Here is a 20,761-nt window from a genome sequence, read left to right as displayed (position 1 = left end):
TGTACATTTTCAAATTGTTGAACAATTTTTACAATTGATTCTTAACAGGTAAAATTATTTTGTTTTTTGCTTTGCTTTGTTGTGTTACATTTTCATTTTTATTGTACAAACTTCAACATAAAGTATAATTTAAGATAACAGCTTACGAAAACTAGATGTCATTAGAGCACATGCTTTACACAGAAACAAAAGAACTCCAAGTTCCTAACGCTTTGAAAATGTAATTGATAAACCGATCGATGTGCTGGCACAGAGAGTTGCGAGGAGTTGTAGGAGCCAATGCAGCGAAGGATATTGTGGGTTAGTTGTTTGGACTGGAGCGGAGTAGGGCTCAATCTAAAGAAGGAGAATATAAAAGTCTAATGCGTACAGAGGATAAACGGTTATCATTGCCAGTATTACCATCACTACTGGGTTCGCCATCAAAATCCAATTCATCGATGTTGGACAAAATTTCAATATCATCGTCATCGTCATCATCACCATCGTCCAGGTCGCTATCATTATCTTCACCACTGGAGGATTCACTAATGACATTCCGATTGCGATGGCTACGTAACGGGAAACCCATGAAATTCGGACCGATTGCAAATGCTACAAAAAGGAGATTGTTTTTAATTAAATTCAATTGCTTGATTGTCTCACTGTGACTTACCATTTTCAGAGCCCGTATCCGATCCCGTATCAGAGCCCTCCTCATTGGATTCGGGCACCTCCTCATCATCTTCCTGCAAGCATAGACATAATATTAAATTCAATATCATCCACCTGCCGCATGAGCGTTCTGAGATCGATTGGCGCGCCTGCACCGCCCAGTGTACGTGCTCGCCGTCGCACACCAACAATTGAGCTGTTGGGAGCATGCTGGCGAGCCAGATTTGCATTCGCATGTGACGCAGGCCTTAGGCGGCTCGGGCGACGGGCGCGTGCCTCATTGCCGTCGTCAACACCGCCTACACCTGGACCGACACCCACACCAACACCTAGACCAACACCAATGCCATCTGCAATAGCATCAACATCGGCTTCGGCATCTGCATCGAGCAAAGCAAAATTCAACGCTGGCGTATGGGCGCGAGCCGCCGCTTCGACGATGCGAATTAGCGGAGAGTCACCGCTTGGTGCATTGACGGGCGGTGACGGTTCCTCGGACGCGCCGCCGCCGCTTCGAACGACGCCCTCATCGACGGCCAGGTCCTTAACCGCACGCACCTCTTCCGAGCGCTCGCTCTTTTTAACACCAACGGCATAGATCTTCACATAGGTCTCCTGCTTTGAATCGTAACCGGTGTGGTCCTCTACAACGGCAATTAGGCTACCATTTGCACTAACGCTTAGATCGTTAATGTTGCGCTTCACATCAATGGTTGCGATGCTCGAATAGTCGTATGCATCGAGTACATTAAAGCTGGTATCATAGGTGGTCGTCTCCATATCGTGGTCTCTATCGGCACCTAAACTGGCCCCATATATCACATGCATAGGCGAGAATGTGCAGTTCCTTTGGTCCAACACCGGCACCGTTTGCAGCAAATGAAACGTGCGTAGATCCCAAACTTCTGTGTTGGCAATGATCTAAATAATTAAAGAAAAAATGCAATTAAGATTAACCGAGATGTTAACTATAATTTGGTGGCACTCACCTCCAGGCAGTTAGGATGAAATACACCCGATATACACTGATTGAACTTATCAAACTTATGAATTTCTTTGCCGGAGCGAACGTCCCAAAGCACGCCATCTAAATTGATCAATGAAATATTCAACTCTGCGAAATCCAAATGCTATAAACTGTCAGCTTACCTGATAACAGCAACTCATCTGTACGGCACAGCGTCGCGCGATTCTTTGTGTACTGATTTGGTATGGTCGGTGTAAAGGTTGAGACTTTTGAACCCGTATTAATATCATATAGTACCGCACACTGTTAGAAATGAATTGAAAATTAATAGGCTAGCTAATATGTCTAACAATTGCATGCAACTTACATCATTGTGTGTGCCCAGCAAACGATCCTGAGTTGTCTGACTAAACTCGCAGTATCCGACATCGGGCAGCCGCAACTTGGAGCGGAATTCATTGTCGGTAATGGACCACAGAATTGTAGTACGAATACGCCACAGACTGGTGGTCAGTACCAGATCGCCGCCTCGATTCGCCTGTATTGCATCCACGCCATATGTGTGACATATGGAGGAGAACTGTTCCACGCCGTCGTTCATGTTGAACACTTTGCTTTCGCCCTGATGTGTGCCAACAATAAGATAATTGCCCACAACGTCACAGCAAGTGAACTCCAGATCATCATAGTCAGCAGAGCGTATTGTACGCCATGGTGCAAAGTGTGTATGAACATGACGACGATCGAATCGTGCGGTATTAAATCCTGCCTGAGTACGAAAGTGTCTGGAAGTCAGATTGTAGTTGGAGCTAAGTAGACGGCTGGGACGTGGATCGGGACACTTGTGCGGCTCGTACAGATCGAATTGTGGGCATGTTGTCACCGGATTGTTGCACAGTGAATGCTGATTCGTCAGATACTCAGTCACGATGCTGTTAAGAGTGACCCGCTTGGGATACAGCGCTGGCGAGATAGCCAGGTCATCTGTCAATCCTACGGAACTGGACTCTGCATTCCCCAGACTAATTTGCTTCTGTAGTGAACGACTGACGGAGGATGTGGCACGCTCCGTCTTTCTCAGCTTTATGGGCGTCTGTGCGCTGAGATGATTGAAGTTAGGTATGCCTGGTGCAGTAGCCGATCCGCTCGTGGATGCATTGCCACTGCTGCTACAGTGGAGCGATGTATCGTCTGCTTGACTGCGACTTGGCTCCCCACTAGACATGATAGCCGCATTCACATCTTGCATACGGTTGCGCAGTCGACTACGTGATATTGAACTAATGCCGGAGAAACCTTTATAGTCGAATGGCGACTGATGAAAGTTGCGTGTTGTTGTCGTCTGCAATGGCAATCCGACCTCACGCTGCAGCATCTGAGCCGTTTGACCAAGTCCTTTGCTCTCCAGGTGCTCGAAGATTAGCTGATACAATTGCTGTTCGTTGTACTGAATGCGCGTCTGAGCAATTACGTTAGCCTTGTGCATGTTAGTCAGCGATGGATCCAGAGGGTTGTTCAGTGGTTTTGTCTTGCCAGAAATGCGTTCGAGCAGCTCCAGTGCATACTTTTGGAAGAGCACATGCTCCGCTCGCTTCTCTTGCAATATGGGATCTCGCATAAGAGCTTGCAGCTGTCCACTGGCAAACAACGGTAGTTTGCCAACAATTTGACGCACACGATCGGAGCGCGCCAAACCGGCCAATGCTCGACAGGCCATGCCGCGTATGCAGTCGGCATCTGTAATGGGTCCTTTGGTTTGCATGAGTGATAGCAACACCACAATACCATTGTTGGAGCACACAGACTCCCAGACCTTTTCAATCAGTTCCTCGGCATACTTTTGATTAGCTTTGTTCTTGCGCGACGAGTTGCCAAATTTCATTAGACTGCTCCCACTGTCCTTGCGAATTATTGGTGAGCAGACACAATGACAGAGGACGGCCAGCGCAGATTTTAAGACTTCAGCATCGGCTGTGATCTCGCCGGCAGCAGCTCCCAGTACCGAACAGAAGCCAGACGTTGTCGTCTTGTCTAGCATCTGCAGGCGTTCGCAAAGCACCAGATAGACGCGCGGTATCACACAGCATACGCTAAGCACATCGAGAGCTGAACGGACGGTCTCCGAGCGACCACTGTTCACCCATTCGTAGCTGAAGGCAATGATGCGCAACAACATCGTTATTCCACCTAGTTTTAGTAGCTGATCCACTGGTTCCCAATGTGCCCGCACTGATGTATGCTCTTGGAGCGTTCTTATCTGCTCATGCAACTGATCAAATGTGAGTTTAGCTGCCACTGTCGGATGTTGGCTGAAGTAGTGCGTCGACGATGAGGACGAGGTAGCGTAGTGTTGGCATATGAAGTTGTTGTACTTGTAAAAGAAATGCGCTTCCATATAGCGCTTGAGAGCAACACAAACGTGTCGAACCATCTGACGGGAAGCACATTCAACATCCTCGTTGATATCTGAGGCATTTTCACTATCATTATGACTGGGATCCAGAATTTTCAGTACGGAAATCTATTAGTATATGCAAATACAATTAATAAATGTGAACAAATTTTCTATCTGGCAATCAAGCTGCTACTCACAACATTGTAGAGTTTTCGTAAGCCATCCTGGGCATCAAACTCATCGAGGATGACCTTAAACTGAAAGCTCAAGCTGAAGAACATGGTGGCATGACATTTGGACGAATCATGACACCTTCCCAGTATCCATAGAGCATAACGCACCAGATTCGAAATTAATGGACGTGGCATGCTGCAAATGCGTTCCATGGCATCCTCACAGTACGCCAAATAGTATATTGCAATGGATACACCCGTTGTGGCCAAACTTGGTCGTGGCACATTCAAAAGTAGCTGTAAAAATAAGTGTGCATTAAAAAATATAGACAAATTTAGCACAATTTAAATAAAACTCACCTCCAGACCACCATGGGAAATAAATTCTAAAGCAAACTTCTTGTGACAGAGCAAGGAGGCAAGATACTTGAGCACCTCATAGGCAAGGCAAGTGTCTCGTCTGTCCAGCTCTTCCAGGTGGCTAAAAATAAGCACCATAACATTGTTGCCAAACGCCATACCCAGGAATTCCTGGTACTCGCCTAGGCTGGTTAGGAAGCGCATGATGAGCATCTGGCTGGTGTCTGCAGTGGGCGGATGGAGCGGTATATACATGCGCTTATAATAGCGTGACAATGGAAACGCGTCCCGGCTGTTCTCAAACAATATCGACATATTTGATGCACTACCACTAGCGCCATTATGTTGCGGCGACTGCGGCGCTGAGGCAGCGCCACAAGCCATCCAGCTGAGCATACCCGACGAGAAACTGCTGTCCGCAGAGTTGTTATGCGCAGTGCTAGCTTCTCCTGTGGCATTTTTGCTCATGCAACTACAGGCAAGTAGCATGTGCAGGCGATTGATCATCTTGGGCACCAATCGCATATTCTGGTCGCGACAACTAATCGCAATATCACTAACCTCCATGGCAGCGGCTAACAGACCTGTGGCATAGCTTTGAAGTGGTTCAATGCTATCTTCTGCCCAGTTATAAAGACGACTGATGATGCCGTCCTCCTCGGCAGTCTGAAATACTGCTGTTGTCTCCAGGCCAGGCATAACGACGAGTATTAGCCGACAAGCAATGATGTTTAGCTCAAGGGAGCTGCGACTTACGTTTTGCCGACTAAAGTAGTTTTCCCTCAGATAGTCATTAAGCAGCTAAAAATATAAATGTTGGTATATAGTATTCGAAGAAGCTTAGGAAGCTCACTTACTTTGCCCATGAACTGATCCTTGCGAAAGAGCAGTTTAAGCATCAACCCATATTGGCAACTTGGATCGGTTCTATAGGGATGTCTTAAGTCCAGTGGATCGGGATCTTTTCGCATGTATACATCCTTTTCACGCTCAAAGATCTCCGCCAGACTGAAGTGTAAAGTAAAGTGACAAATTCAATTAATAAATTGTATCAAATCAAACAATTAAAATTACCTTCTGAGGGTGGGCACTGGATCGTAGCCACTCTGTGTTTGCTCCTGCTCCCATTTATCTATGATTTGGGTAAGTTCTCTTTTGGTTGCCGAACGCCGATCTGCCGCAGGGTCATCCTCTGCATTGGCATTATCAGCATCGGCATCATCATCTTCAACAGCTGCGTCGCCATCTCCATCATTATCGCCTTCTTCGCCCTCTCCATCAACTTCTACTTCGGCATCCTCTGCATCATCTTCACCCTCCGCGTTTACTTCATTCGAATTGTCCTCGCTTTGTGCGTCAGCCTCCAGCTCCTCATCAGCTGGTTCATCATCGCTCTGATAGGCTGCGGCAAAGATGGCATTATCCAAAGCAATGTCGTTTGGCAATTCTTCATCCTGTGCTCGAGCATTTTCATTTCCATTGCCATTCGCATTCGAATTTGCATCAGACATTATGAAAGCAGCGCACGAGGCGAGCGTTGTACACTAGCCCGATGCGATGTACACCAATTTCGCAATTTCCACTACGCAAAACACTAAAGATTTGCTTATATCTATAACTTTTTTAATAGGATTCACTTGCATCAAATTGCGTGCCGCTAAAAAAGCCAACCACGCGCTTCTCTTTTTGGCAAACGAAATTGTGTTGCTAAGCGTGACCGTAAATTTCATTGTAAAATATTCTGAAATATACTGAGATGTACATATATTGGTATATTAATGTTATTTTGCGCAACTTTTGAATATGTTTTTGTTTACATGTTTTTCTGAACAACAGGTGAACGTTTCCAACATCTTTTTTAACAAAATAAAGATATTTCTATACATTCCAGACATCAAGCAAGTAAAGTTCAAGATCATGTTTTGATTTCGTTGACTAATCAGGCTTGAATGAAATGAATTCGTCTCCAAATTCATAACAAAATGTTTTAATTATGCATATGTTTGAAACTATGTGTGTAAACAAATTTTTGAATTTTGTGTTAGTAAAGTATTTTAAACAAAATATAAAAATATTTATATATATATATATATATATATATATATATTGCTATTTTACTTATAAAGAAAATAAATTTTAGTAGTGAACCTTTTCTGCTGCATAAATTTGCATCATGTAAAAAGTGAACAGTGTGGCAACACTGTTAGCAAAAGCCGCTAATCGTGTGACTGTTATCGATGGACGCGTCATTATTTTGTTTTGGCTCCTCATTATCCAAATACAGAACTTGTTAATAATTGTAATTTAAATTAAAATGGGTTTCCTGTTTATACTCAGTTGGATCTCCTTAGGCATACAAATCACCTTCGTAACGCTGTCATTAGGTAAGCGAGTAGTTTCAAACTAATTCAAGTGCTCCGCCTATACAAGTTATATTTTATCAACAGTGGCCGGACTTTACTACTTGGCTGAATTGGCGGAGGAATACACAACGCCAGCACGACGATTTATTTTGTTTATGATAAGTTTCACAATTATGGTCTACATCATGTTCATATTCTTTGAGGACTTCCCCTGGACCATGCTGCTGTGCGGTCTGACAGCACAGGGATTTCATTTCTCTATAATGACTGATTTTCCATTCATTCGTTTGCTGTCGGTGCCATTTATTGGCTCTTTGGCCATGTTGGTGATCAATCATGTGCTGGCTTTTCAGTATTTCACTACCGTTTACGTGCCCTTCACACAGGTAAGCTTAGTACTAGTCGAACTAGCCGGAGCACAGACATTCACCTTTTCAATTAATGGTTTCTTATTTTAGGTGCTCGCTTACTTTACTATCTGCATGTGGATGGTTCCCTTTGCATTGTTCGTTTCAGTGAGTGCCAACGACAACGTGTTGCCCACCACAATTGGTAGCAATGAAAGAAGGCTGGGCAGCAATAATCCCGATGTTGTCAGCAATTACTTCTCGCGCAACAAGAAGATGGGACTGTTATCGTTGTTCAACTATATGAAAGAGACTTTGTTGCCCGGACGCAGCAAGAAAACATTTTGATGTGAACAAACAAAAAGAAAACTGGTAGTTTAAGCAATCTTGAAAGGACAACAATCGTATAGTTATTTATTTTGTAATAAAAGTAATTATAGTGTTATTATGAACATTTAAAATGCTCCCTCTACTTGTTCTGTGTCTTGACGCTGCCGTCGGCCATTCCAAAGTAACACTTCGATGCCATGTCAACAAATAAACCCGTCTCAAGGACACCAGGTATCATGCTGATTGCACGATTCACCTCATCCCAGTTGTATTCGCGCTTGGCCAAAAACTTCCAGTCTAGCAGAAAGTTACCATTGTCGGTAACAATGGGTCCAGCTTTCTTCAGGGCGATGCGAAGACTTGCTTCACCTCCAAAAAGTGCCTCAATCTTCAGTTTGACTGGTACATGTGCCATTGGCGCAATTTCAATGGGAATGCCCTTGCACCATTGCTCGCCCAGGCGCAGCGACTTCTTTGTGTAGTCTGCGATAATGATAACTGTCTTGGCGCATGAAGCCACAATCTTTTCCTGCATCAGGCAACCACCGCCGCCCTTGATGAGCACCATGTGGCTGTCGACCTCGTCGGCTCCATCAATGTACACGTCGATTTTGGGATTGCGATCCAAATCGCCCAACGTCAGATTGTGATCCAGAATTAGTTTGCGTGCCTGGTATGAGGAAGGCACACAGATCATGTCCGCCAGGGCACCCTCCTTCCACACGCGCTCCGCGAGTCGTTCTACAGCAAACACTATTGTTGATCCGCTGCCCACACCAACTACTTTGGTGTCCTCTGTGACCCATTGATCAACAGCGGCTTGGGCAGCCGCACTCTTGGCGGCGTCTAGTGCAATTTTATCGTCCATCTTGCAGTAATTTCGCCGAAAAAGTGTCGAAGCTTGTGCAGAATTAATTCCAAATGAGATCAAATGTGGTAACTGCGGTGTAAGGAAACCTCGGTACAGTAACAATGGCTTCAGCATGTGTTCTCTCACGTTCTCACTCTCGTTCTCTAAACTTCAATGTCACCCGGCAAAACCGCTTCAAAATTAAGCACTAATGACAGGAGTTAAAAAAGAACTGGAATTGCGATCATTATTTTTAAATGTGTATCAAACTTAACGGTGTACAATGAAACCAGACTTGCCTATGTTTTCTTATTAGTTTCAAATGAAGTTTAATTTTAAAACTGTTTGAATTTTGTTTTTCAGCAAGTGCAATTATGTTATAGGTTGACAATCATCGATGACAAAATCGATACATCGATAAGTTAAAAAATTTTTTTTTAATATCGGTTTTTTAGTAAACATAAGAAAAATATAAGAAATTCATTAACGTTTAAAATTTCTATTCGAAAATTAAAAAACGACTATTGCTCGCAAAAATTGAAGTTTCTTCAGTTTTTAATCATTTCGCATTAGTAATTTTTAAGCTATCGAAAATGGCGTTGCCATTTGATTTAATTGTTGGCGGGCTAGCTTAAAACGTTCTGTTAATAACAAAGTACGTTTACGTAAAATAAAGAATCGTGGCTTAAGTGGGTAAGTTAGTTTTTACATAATTATTATTTATTAATGGCGTAGCTACAACAATATTGTCAGCTTTTTAAAAAGATTCAACTTAAGCGAAACAACTTATGACAATTATTTGTATATAAATTGCTCAAAATCGTTCAAGATATTGCAAAAAAATTTTTGAAAGTCAAAAACAATTCCCTTGTTTAGCTTAGCGATGTTTACATCATGTGAATGGGTTTGTTTTGCATTGTTTATTATTTTATGTGAATACATTCAATTTGGGTGCATCGCACGGTGGGATGGAAAATTTAGGCTTCCTTCAGTAAAACGCAATCAGGCAAAAAAAAAAAGGCAAACATTCCAAAAGTTAATACTATTTGAAGTTACGTTTTTAATAGTAAGTGCAAGACATAAAGTATTAATAAAGAGTTGTTGAAAAATGTATTTCAAATTATATGTGATTTAAAATGCGATGTGTGTCATATGGTATTTGTTGTGGGATATGTCCTATATCTTATGGGGCAAGTAGTTTCTCCCAAAAATTATATGTAACTACTTTTGGAGCAAAGAAGCCACCAAAGCCCCTTCGTCCTTTGTGATAGATGCCCAAACCAGAGAGTGATACAGCGGGATTAGGCACCACATCCTGCAGATCGATGAAAGGCACTGTGCTCTGAGCTGCATCCTTATCCACGCTGGAACTAACGAATTCCATATACTGATTGTCCTTCGACAACGGCAGCGAATGAAGCGCCGATTTCGTGGACACCTGAGGATCGTACAGCATCAATTTCTGGCGAGGCTTGTCTTGGTGTTCCTTTCTCCAATCATTGCCCAGCCAAATACTATCGACATCAGGACGAATTAGATGACCTGTGGTAAAATTAAAAGTGCTAAAACGCACCTCTAAATTGAGATGGTTATTCAAGACATGAAAGCGTGCTCCAGTTACCACAAGAGTATCATTATCAACAGCAATCTCGTCCAGATCCATTGCGCGACTGTTGTAGTTGAGCTTATGATAGTCGTAACCATTGCGTATGTCCACATTACTCACATCATACAGTTCTAGTGGAATCCATGCCAGAGATGATTGATTGACCAGGCCACCCGGCAACAGTTCGCCTTGCTGCAACTGCAGATGGAATACACGCTGAGCTTTAACAAAACGTGCCCCAGTAACAACCATATTTCGTTGATAATCCGAGAGTGTATCGCGCAAATTGAAGTAACGATCGGATAGTAAGCTTTCCTCATCGCACAAACAGAAACAGTAGTTGCAACGCCAGAAGATCCACTTGGACCAGGACTCCGCAAGATCGCCACCAGTTGCACAAACAGTCTCAACTTCAATGCCATCCTGGCCGAGTCGCCGACCATTATTAAACTGAATGTAATCGTAACGCCGTGAACTTGTAATATTACTGGTTGCGTTTGACTGGCATACTGTCATATCAGCTCCGATGAATTGGCAACTATGCAGACGTCCCTCACACCTGGGTTGTTTGGTGCACAGTTCGTTAGCGATGCAACCCTGAGAGCGCACATCGGTGTAATCTTCACAAGTTTGAAAACAACTAGAGTCATTGTTCAGATTGACTTCGTTCTCCACATAACCTTGCAGAAGACGCGTAACTTGATCGTAACTTACTCCCAACTTTGACTGCCAGTTCATGGGATCGCAGCGCCAGTAGACGCGACCAATACGGGTCATTACATCGAGCAGAACTTGCTTGGAGTGTGTAATGCGTTCCTGGTAGTTTCGACGCATTAGGGACATCTCCAAGGTGAAATTACCCTTGCCAGACTCACGCAATGTCATCCACGAGAACTCCATCATCAGGTAGGCCTTTAGCTCTGTCAGCATCAGCTTTGTGAACAGATCGTAAGCATATTGTTGTGGTGATCGCTCTGCAGTACATATCTGGCTCTCATCCTTTTCATAGTTCGCCATCATCTGGGCGAAGAGTGAACTCTCGCTTTTATCCTCAGGTTCGCCGAAAATATTACTGTGTAAAGCATCTGTCAAATAGCCCAACGAGTTGGAACCTGGCTTCACGCACCACTCGGCAAAGTTGTTTAGTGTGAATGCATCCAGCTTGTCCGTAAAGTTCTGAACCTCAGTCATATATCGGTAGTGCTTTGCGATTACTTTCGTCATATCCTCGATTTCGCTTAATTTGTGTGTCAGCAAAGACTCGGTATGAAACTCATGCTTCAAAGTTTCAATAGTCATCGCAAAATATTCAGCTTGAAGTTTCTCTGAATGCTGAATGTGATCATTGAGCTCATCCATACGTCGCATAACTTCACCGTGCTTGTCCAGTACAATGGGTAGCTTGCTGGTGTCTACAGGTGCATTGTCAATCAAATTCCATACGATTTGCACACCTTCGCTAACCTCCTGGATTAATTTTATTATGTCCACGACGTCTTCGATAATGGAAATACCTGAACTTGGCTTAAGCGACATCATGGCGAATAGTAGCATGAGAAACTTCACCGACATGATTAGTTTGAAACGCATTGCTGATGTGCTAGGGATTTCTTTTATCTGAAAGACATAAGTGAAGTATATAAGTAATCGGTAATTACTAAAAATTGTTATACAAAACGCACTCTTTAAAGAGTATGCACATATTTTCATAAATTTCTGTTTAGCGTTGTGTTTTTGCTGACCTCAGCTCTATAAGAGTTAAACCAAGGAACCCAAAAAAATTGTGAGATCTATCGCATTTGTCTGCACCCCCGATGTTTATATACTTATATACATACATATATGAACATGTACAACCACAAGAAACAGCCATTTGCGTATGTATGTATGTACATACATACACATATGTATATTATACATACATAAACGTAACTGTATACATACATACATATGTACATACTTATTCACACATATGAACATGTATAGATTTATGTATGTATGTACGTACACAGCATATATACATATGTATACATACATACATCTATATAAATAAGTATATGTATGCATTTGTAGACATATACAAATGAAATTTAGTCACAGTATGTACAACATTTTGAGTACTTACGGAAATGTGATCCTTGGGTTATTAAAATGCTATGATTATTGCAAATGTCGATCTATGTACATATGTATGTATAAAATACATACATAAAATGTAAATATATTTTTGTTAATGCTCTGATGAATTCAGAGTTTCGCACTGACGTCCGATAACTTCGCTTGCCTTTTTCGAACTAATGCGAGCATGCCGACGCCGAGAACACCATACATACATACATATGTACAGAAATGTCGGGGAATTCCAATTATTTCTGCATACATGTATGCATATATATATGTATGTATATGTGTATGCGCATACTGCAATAGCAGTGTTGTCCCTTTAGCTATTTTCACGCATAATCTGCGGCTTTATAAAGTAAATTGGCAGGCTCATGTTGTACGTATTGTTAATATTTATAAAATATTATAAATATTTTAATATATCACGTTACTTCATAGACTTGAAATTGCGTCTGAAACTAGTTGCCGTGCATTTCGACAACCAAGAAGATAAAATTACAAGAAAATGTAATACGCTGTTTAGACTGGGCTGCATCATAGAAATTTCCGTTAAGTAGAACCTTCTGCCGCATCAGTGCAGTTAACGGAGCCATATCATTGATCATACGGCACTGATTCTAAAAAGGTTAAATATATGTAAATCAGCTGATTATTCCACTTGCCAATTTAAAATTGCTGTGCAATTCTTAAAAAAAAAACAAAGTTGAATAAAATGAAAGGAAATAGACAGAGGCATAACAAAATGTTTAAAGAAAATCGCTAAGCCGATCAATTTGACCACTTTGTATAGAAATATGATAGTTATAGAGCGAGTTGCTTATTATTAAGTTATCCTTTCAAATGAGTAGAGTGATTTGAAGAACATATGGGTAATTCCATGACTGAATTTGCCCCGTGCGAGAATCTTTACAGTGCACTGCAGTGAAAATAACATAAACTGAAACAATTTTAAAAATAAGTGAATGTTATCCTTAAAGCCTTACATAGATAAGCACTATATTTAGAGCTATGATTGATTTTAGGAACTTGTTCTGTTTACGATAAAATATACATATAAATTTTGTTAATTTTTGCAATTATCAGAACAGAAAACAAAACAGAAAGAAAATTAAAAATCCACTCTTAGCTCTAATTAAAGTCCTTATCCAGAGCTATAAAAATAACCTTTTCTTATTTTAAAAATTGTTTCAGTTTATTTATTTTTTTTTGCAATGTAAAGAGTCTCGCACGGGACAAATTCCGTCAAGGAATTAATCATATACTTTTTGAACGCCCATAATTAATTAAATTGCTAATTTTTGGTTGATTTTTTCTGTTGCCTTTGATTTTTTTCTTCTTCTGTGAAACACTTGCATCATAGAACTGCATCGTTGAAGCAGATGAACTTGGTGTAAATAGACTCTATTTAATAGAGTATAAGTTAGCAAGCTTTTATCGACATGTAGTCTGGTCACACTTTATTTTGGTCTCTCTTTGATTTTCTTGTTTGAAGAGTGGCCCAGTTAAATTTAAGTGAAATTTGGTGATCTGGATTTTGTCTTTGTCAGATGCTTTAGAATTTGTAATTTATAACTGTCAAATTTATTATTCGAACAGACCTATGTATGTACATACATAACGTTTAGAAATCATTTATGTGTGAGTACTGAAATTTTACATTAGCCAACAGCATTAGTTACAATCAGCTGTTTTGTTTTTAGATTGATAAATTTGGCTGGTAATTCAGCCAATCACCGCTATGGCATCGCCACGCCAGACGCGTGCTCAACAAAAAACCTCATTAATTGCGGTATCTGATAAAATGCTACCGCCAAATGTATTGAAAATAATACCAATGGTAGAGGGATTAAAGCGTAACAATCAACTGGAAACTTCCACCTCCGAAAGGCGACTAACTCGCAAACGAAAGTCGGAAACCGAGCAACCGCAGCACTTGCTGAGGAAACGACCAAGATTTGCAAAGGAGTCAACTAAAGAGGCGACCGCAAAGGGCAAAGATACGAGCGAACAACACGAGAATAAGCAGCCGTCAAATGCTGCCAAACTCAAGGACGGCAGGGATCAACAGCCACAGAGTAAAACTAGATCCCGCAATGAGTTGACTGCATCCACATCGAAGGAGGTGCTCAAGCCACGCATGACAAGCAAGAGTAGCCATAAAACAGCTGCAGCTAACAAATTCCGCAAGGATCCCACTTGTATTGATAAGCTAACCACAGCTGCAACTAGTTATAACATTGATAATAGCCATTTTTTTGATTTGAAGGCAATGAAGCGCACAACAAAGGAGCTGATGACGTTGAATGCCGCAATGGCTGTGACACCAGTAGAGGCAGCTAAAGTCGGCTACACGCACGAGCAGCTCAAGCAGTTTCTACTCAATTCTAAGATCGCCGACATTTTTTCCAATGCGCTGCAGCCACAGTCTACCAGCCAGCTGCTACTTAGTCTCATTAGCAGCTTGTATGCTTTGGAGACAGTGCAGCAGGATGAGCTGATTGACCTATATCATCTAGGAATTATGATGCAGCACTACGAGCAGCTGGATACGCATTGCATGGGCTATCGTTGTCAACTCTTGGAGGCCGTATGTGAACTGGCATTTGAGCTTAGACCTCAAGACGCCGTTATCATTGGTAAAAATCTGTATGATCGTCTAGTATGGGGCACAGGAAAAGCACGCATGGAGCGTGTCATTGATATGCACAGCTCGCTTGTGCTGCTCATCAAAAATGGCGACGAGATCAATCATCGCATTGCCATGACAATACTGCTAACTACATTCTCAAAGGTCTCCGGAACACAAATTCACGCGTTTGAGATTGATGTGATCATGCAAGCTTTTGAAATGGCAAAGTCGGTCGATTGGGAACAGTTGGCGAGATCAGGATGTGAAGCAGATCTGTTTGTTTTAGTTCACAGTTTTGGCTTGATTCTCAACACAATGGAGAATCGTCGTCCACATTCCGATTGGGATACGCAACTGGGCAGCGAAATTCACAAGTACTTCATGACAGTATTGCGCTCCTTGCGCGTGTCCAGAAACTACAATTTCTTTGCAATGATGGTTGAACGTTATATTGCTTTTTGTGTTGTTCGTGGTGCTACAGCGCGCGCACACATAACGGAAATGCTTTCAGATTAATCTAACGCTTTTAGTATACAATACGTAAATTCCAATTCTATTAGTTACTTAATTTTTAATTTTAATGTTATGTGAACAAACAATTAATTTCATGAAATGCTTTCAGATTAATCTAACGCTTCCAGTATACAATACGTAAATTCCAATTCTATTAGTTACTTAATTTTTAATTTTAATGTTATTTGAACAAACAATTAATTTCATTTATTTTTAATATTTTTCGGAAAATTAATGTAAGTTTAACGGTTGAATAAAAAATGCTTTTAATAGTTTAGAAAAAGAGTTTTATTACATAATTGATCTAATATCTTACAGCTATTTTCTATTTTATTGCTACAACTTATTGCAAGAAGTTGCCAACACTGCAGCACATGTGCATATACATATGTATGTACATTAAAAGAATTACATTATTATTATTATTATTACGACTTGTTAGAGATGAGCGCTTTATTCGAACGACTTATGAAAATATTGTTGCAAATATCGGAACAAACATAATGAATGAATTTCAAATGTACATACATATGTATTACCGGTTCTGGTATTAAAAGAAAAAGAATATTTTTTTTTGTTTGCCTTACTGTAGTTACTATTAAATCAAATGTTCGCGTTGCATGTGATATTTGATTCTGCTGTGCGTTGTACGCTACATCTTTAATCTCAAACTTGTGGTCTTGTAGAGATAAGATTATAATTAAATAATGCGCAATTACTTAGCTTTTTTTACATACATACATACAAATGAATATAGTATATTTATTTGAATACAATGATATGTATGTATGTATGTATAATACAAATGAACAATAATGTATCTGTGTAAATACTATATACATAGATACATATGTACATACATATGTGTTCACAAATGCAATATCTAAATGCATATGTAATATGCATATGTATGTAATACATACATACATACTATGTATGTAGGTTTGTAGACTGCGTCATCTCCGATTGGAACCTTAACTTTTCAGTGTAGATATTGTTGTTAAACGTGAATGGCTTTTGACGGAAATGCACCAAAATGAAAATCAAGAATGGTTGCTGTTCTGGATGCAAACGGGACAATGAAGCGTACACAACTGAAAGCAACAACAGTAGCAACAGTGTCCGTAGCAAAAGCAGCAACAATAACGAAAGCGCCAGGAACCACAATACAAAAGTCGCTTAAAGTTAAACGCTTGCCTTGATAATGATAAGAAATGGTTGCGAAGCCATTAAAAGCATTCCTCGCTGGTTTAGATGGGTTGCAAGGGAGTGATTGCACCACATAGCTGACCAAAAGAAATAAAAAGGGGAATCCCACTGAAAGGCCGACCGCTTCTGATTGCAGTTGTTGGAAATATGTATTCCGCTCAGACGGAAGTGCTTGGATTATTTCAGAATAGTATTTGAAGAAATTTAATACTTTTAGTGCACAAAGCGAAAATTGTTGAATGGAATTGCGATAAAGCTGAAAAGCAAAGCACAATCACAAAGGTGATTGCAGTTTTTTCCTTCTAAATAGAACACTGACAGTATGCCAAGTCAAAACAGACGAACATAGAAAAATAGGTAGAGCGACAGAGAAAGAGAGAGAGACAGATAGAAAAATAGAAAAACTAACAAAAAACATTCGTAGGATGTAAGAAAATTCCAAAAGATTTGTGTTAATGGATTTTTCTTTTAAATAAATGAATTACAACTGTATGCACAGCATGAAACTACATACATACATAAATACATACATGTCTCATATTGCACGATACATATGTACATGTGTATGTACAAAGTTCGTACTACGAACACATACATATGTACATATGTTCATATATTGTTTTGTTTGTACGTTTCATTCAATATTTTAATTGTTTTACTTGATAGGCATAACACATGCCAGTACAATATGTATGTATGTACATATACATATGTATGTATATTAAAAGATATGTGTGCTGCAGCAAGTGTAATAATTTATGGCAATCGAATGTAAATTCAAAATGTTTATGAATGCACTTTGATTTGCAAATGTACTATACTCCATATTTACAATATTGAAAAAGTTGTAAGATTCATAAACTATGTGCGCTTACATACAAGTTATAGGCACATTGAATGCACATATTATTTTTGAAATATGTTATTTTAAATTTTGTTGTTCATCATCAATATTTTTTTGGTTTACCCAGAATCAATCTTACTAGTACTTATCTACCGCATAAACTTTTCTATTTGCCAAACAATATAATGATTTGGCAATGATTAGACGGGTATAATACCCGTCTGCAGGAAATGTGTGTAAAAGGTAAAAGGATGCCTCACCGAACTTGTCTTTTTCTAGACGATATAACCGTATCCGTCTGTTCTTATGAACACTTAGATCTCAGTGACTATAACATATAGAGCTACAATGTGTTCCAATATTCCCTATACATATTTCAGTATTATATCGGTATATCAATTTGATGTATCTAAAAGATAACACCGCACGGTTTTGGTTTTATTGAGAACTGGTAGAACTTATCGCACAGTCGAGCACAGTGGATTGTATATTCGAATGCTGTTACTTTCATTGTTAGAGAAGTGCTCATTAAATGTAAGCTAAATTTCAAACATATAATATAATACTTACATTTGCAGTCCAAATTTATTATCTTCGACAAGGTTGGGAGTTTTCGTAAAGATTTGTTTAAATGTATGTGTACGATTTCGAGACAAGCAGAAAATCGTGCGCTGCAGATAGATAACAGATAGTCCTATACAAACAGGCACCGCTGCGCATTTACGACTTCACACCATCTGTCAGCACGGATGATTTGACCTGCATGCGTCATAAACTTAAGCGATATAAGATAAGGTCATCCTATTTTACAACTGTTCAGACTATTAAACTATGAGATAACTATTGATTATCAGGCTACCCATTGTAAACTATAAACAGATAAGATTTTGACCTAAACAAACATTAGTTCTTAAGATATTGTATATATAAACCCTGCATATTCCACAATAAAATTAGTACTCAACGAACATTCGTGGTATTCACTTCTCCGAGCTCAATTTGTTTCAAGTACAGATTGCGGCAACAAAATTGTTACTGGTATCAAGAACCGGTGGCAGACAAAATTAAACTTTTCAGCTAACACATTTTACAGTATGTATGCTTATGTACATAGGTATTGTAAAACGTTAAAATAAAAATAACTTTAATCCCCGTTTAATATATATATAGTAAATTTAAATAAAGGTTTCTTTTAGTTTTGGTAAATGCAAATAAAGATTTCTGTTAGTTTTTGTTTTACTTCGATTTTTTGAATATATGTTAATGTTTATTATAATAAATTTACATATAGGTTTTTGTTTCACTTCACTTTATTATTCAGTATGATTTTGTACTAAGTATCATATGATAGTTGAACACCCTGGCATTTAATATTTTGCTTGTATGAGATACATTCATATGTATGTATGTATATTGCTTTTACTACATCTTTTGCTGAAAGTGGTCTATTTTTTCCACGTTTCGACACATTTTCTAATTGTCTACCGGCGAACAAATACTCACGCAAGGCAACATTTATTCAACAATGATGTTGTATTGGAAAGGACATGTTAGAACTGGGTATTTGCAAGGCTGTAACAGTGATGGGCTATGTAAATAGCAATTAAATGAAACAAAAGCATTGCACATACTCAAATGTGGAAGGCGCAAAAAACAGCAAATGCAAATTGTTAATTAAAAGAATGCATTGTTTAATGTGCCCCTCGTGGGTCACATGCTCCAACACCTGCGTGGCTCTCAATAGACCAGCTCCAGTTCCGACCCTCGCTCAATTACACGCACAAACATTGTACACACACATACACTAGCACACTCAAACTGGAAAAGTGCAGCAATTGCGAATGGACCCGCGACCTAGATGCGATGTCATCCGCCATCTGATGGCGTTTTCCATTATGACATTAGGCGTGGGTGAGGTGGCAGGAGGGAAAAAAGAAATTGCAGCCACAACTCTTGCTCTTTTTTGTGGGCCATCGAATGAGAATTACGATGACATCTCCATCGCTAGGCTGATGATGACAATGCCGAGTCCTGTTGGGCGGGCTCTGCTTTAAACGACTTCCCCGATGGGGAACAATTTATAATTTGATTAGCACATCGCTGACTGCACAGCGAAGGGAGCGACGACGACGATTGCCCAAAGGACCCAAAATGGAGGCGCTCGAAAGTTAACGGAAGTGCAACTGAGTGCATTCAGCCTGCGAAACTGCAGTCCATTCTAAGCCTTATCTTATCTCTACCTATTGAACATGCAAATGACGCTGCTGCGGGTGGCAGTCACACTTCGTTAGACGCCTCAGAGTGCCAGACATTGACAAATGATGAAGTGAATCCAGTCAAATAAAAAATAAACGAACAGAGCTGTGGGGAAAGGATGCTGCGCCTACAATCCCAACCAAAGTATATCTTTGGCTTTCAATTAATAATACAAGTGTCGTTTTTATTGGACCGCAACGCAGCACAAAAACAATGGCACAAAAACAAGTTGAGCCGAGCCATGATAATCAGTTTGTATTTGTTATTCGCCATTGTCTGTGTGGGTGTGTGGGTGTGTCGGTTGTGTTTGTGTGTGTTAGTTGATCACAACGAAACAAAGCAAAATTCGCAAACTGCATGCAACAAAAAACGAGGCTGGTGCTCAAAGGATTTTCGGCACAAGAAACGCCCTATTGAAATTTCACATTCATTCATTAAACAATAAACAGCAAATTCTGTTATGGGCGTGGCATCTTTTGGGCCATACAAACTAGATTAATGGCCGCTACAGAGCTGACTAAATCAATTTATTATACCGCATCCGGGCAGTTGACCGCATTAAATAAATTTCTGGGCTTCTTTAAGGACTTCTATACTTAAGATTACAATTTCATTTATTCCTGAACACATTAGTCGATTAGACAATCGTCATTACTAGGGAACAACTTTACGATTGCACTGCAAAATTATTCCCTAGTAATGTTGCAGTCAGATAACCAAAATTTATCTTTTCCTCATTCTTTTAAACTCCATCTGTTGCTGTGCAAACTCCTTTTCCAGCAGCTCTCGCATACAGGCCCGACGCACTCGAACTATCATCGCCATTCCAGTCTTCATTTCCAAGGACATGGGCTTTAGCAGACAATGGACCAAGGAGCCGCCACTTGCGACCTTCGAGTAGTCGCGTTTAGCAAACAATGTCAGCCTGAGCAAGGATAACTAATTGATGGAATTGTAAACAGTGGGCTCTACTTACAAGTCTGCTGGCATTTTGGAGTATTCTTAATACTATATAAAAGAAAAATTCAGTGCCAATGTGCATAGGCAACACAACAAAAACAACAATAAATCAATGAAATAACAATATTTTGTAAAAACATAAAAGCTTACAATTAAACTGAAAACTCTGAACTAACTACAT

At 40.0% G+C, this 20,761-nt stretch overlaps 5 protein-coding genes across 6 annotated transcripts; 2 read left to right on the top strand and 3 right to left on the bottom strand.

Moving 5' to 3' along the window:
* Positions 1-54: 54 nt before the first annotated feature.
* On the bottom strand, positions 55-6,256 carry LOC132788959 (protein mahjong). 2 transcript variants are annotated; one of them, XM_060796654.1, is made up of 11 exons: positions 5,624-6,255; positions 5,407-5,557; positions 4,550-5,350; positions 4,214-4,486; positions 1,989-4,142; positions 1,804-1,924; positions 1,644-1,741; positions 1,213-1,575; positions 656-728; positions 403-594; positions 55-336 (listed from the first exon to the last, which is right to left on the bottom strand). In XM_060796654.1, the coding sequence occupies exons 1-11, from the start codon at positions 6,058-6,060 to the stop codon at positions 332-334; spliced, it is 4,668 nt and encodes a 1,555-aa protein (XP_060652637.1). In that variant the 5' UTR covers positions 6,061-6,255; the 3' UTR covers positions 55-331. The 2 variants fall into 2 exon arrangements, 1 of the variants encoding a protein (XP_060652637.1); XR_009632668.1 differs by lacking the exon at positions 55-336 and having other exon boundaries at positions 518-594; positions 656-1,575; positions 5,624-6,256.
* A 497-nt stretch (positions 6,257-6,753) lies between these two features.
* On the top strand, positions 6,754-7,706 carry LOC132788966 (protein TEX261). The gene is made up of 3 exons (XM_060796666.1): positions 6,754-6,933; positions 6,997-7,298; positions 7,371-7,706. Exons 1-3 carry the CDS (start codon positions 6,864-6,866, stop codon positions 7,605-7,607), a joined length of 609 nt encoding a protein of 202 aa, XP_060652649.1. The 5' UTR covers positions 6,754-6,863; the 3' UTR covers positions 7,608-7,706.
* LOC132788965 (ribose-5-phosphate isomerase) lies at positions 7,633-8,690 on the bottom strand. The gene has a single exon (XM_060796665.1). The coding sequence runs from the start codon at positions 8,572-8,574 to the stop codon at positions 7,729-7,731; it is 846 nt and encodes a 281-aa protein (XP_060652648.1). The 5' UTR covers positions 8,575-8,690; the 3' UTR covers positions 7,633-7,728.
* A 317-nt stretch (positions 8,691-9,007) lies between these two features.
* Positions 9,008-12,319, bottom strand: LOC132788962 (uncharacterized). The gene is made up of 2 exons (XM_060796663.1): positions 12,171-12,319; positions 9,008-11,662 (listed from the first exon to the last, which is right to left on the bottom strand). Exon 2 carries the CDS (start codon positions 11,633-11,635, stop codon positions 9,623-9,625), a length of 2,013 nt encoding a protein of 670 aa, XP_060652646.1. The 5' UTR covers positions 11,636-11,662; positions 12,171-12,319; the 3' UTR covers positions 9,008-9,622.
* A 1,136-nt stretch (positions 12,320-13,455) lies between these two features.
* Positions 13,456-15,446, top strand: LOC132790051 (uncharacterized). Its single transcript, XM_060798473.1, has 2 exons — positions 13,456-13,807; positions 13,870-15,446. The coding sequence occupies exon 2, from the start codon at positions 13,908-13,910 to the stop codon at positions 15,312-15,314; it is 1,407 nt and encodes a 468-aa protein (XP_060654456.1). The 5' UTR covers positions 13,456-13,807; positions 13,870-13,907; the 3' UTR covers positions 15,315-15,446.
* The last annotated feature ends 5,315 nt before the right edge of the window (positions 15,447-20,761 follow it).

Source organism: Drosophila nasuta, chromosome 3 (genome assembly GCF_023558535.2).
Source record: "Drosophila nasuta strain 15112-1781.00 chromosome 3, ASM2355853v1, whole genome shotgun sequence".
Lineage (NCBI taxonomy): Eukaryota > Metazoa > Arthropoda > Insecta > Diptera > Drosophilidae > Drosophila > Drosophila nasuta.
This window is presented reverse-complemented; position numbering and strand designations above follow the sequence as displayed.

Excerpts from the sequence above, each read along its gene's own strand:
- LOC132790051 (XM_060798473.1), top strand. The coding sequence starts at position 13,908 with ATGGCATCGCCACGCCAGACGCGTGCTCAACAAAAAACCTCATTAATT.
- LOC132788959 (XM_060796654.1), bottom strand. The coding sequence starts at position 6,060 with ATGTCTGATGCAAATTCGAATGCGAATGGCAATGGAAATGAAAATGCT. Across the intron at positions 4,487-4,549 it reads TTTCCCATGGTGGTCTGGAG|CTACTTTTGAATGTGCCACG; the intron begins GTGAGTTTTATT and ends TTATTTTTACAG. Across the intron at positions 1,925-1,988 it reads TGCTGGGCACACACAATGAT|TGTGCGGTACTATATGATAT; the intron begins GTAAGTTGCATG and ends CATTTCTAACAG.
- LOC132788966 (XM_060796666.1), top strand. The coding sequence starts at position 6,864 with ATGGGTTTCCTGTTTATACTCAGTTGGATCTCCTTAGGCATACAAATC. Across the intron at positions 6,934-6,996 it reads CTTCGTAACGCTGTCATTAG|TGGCCGGACTTTACTACTTG; the intron begins GTAAGCGAGTAG and ends TTTTATCAACAG. Across the intron at positions 7,299-7,370 it reads TTTACGTGCCCTTCACACAG|GTGCTCGCTTACTTTACTAT; the intron begins GTAAGCTTAGTA and ends TTCTTATTTTAG.
- LOC132788962 (XM_060796663.1), bottom strand. The coding sequence starts at position 11,635 with ATGCGTTTCAAACTAATCATGTCGGTGAAGTTTCTCATGCTACTATTC.
- LOC132788965 (XM_060796665.1), bottom strand. The coding sequence starts at position 8,574 with ATGCTGAAGCCATTGTTACTGTACCGAGGTTTCCTTACACCGCAGTTA.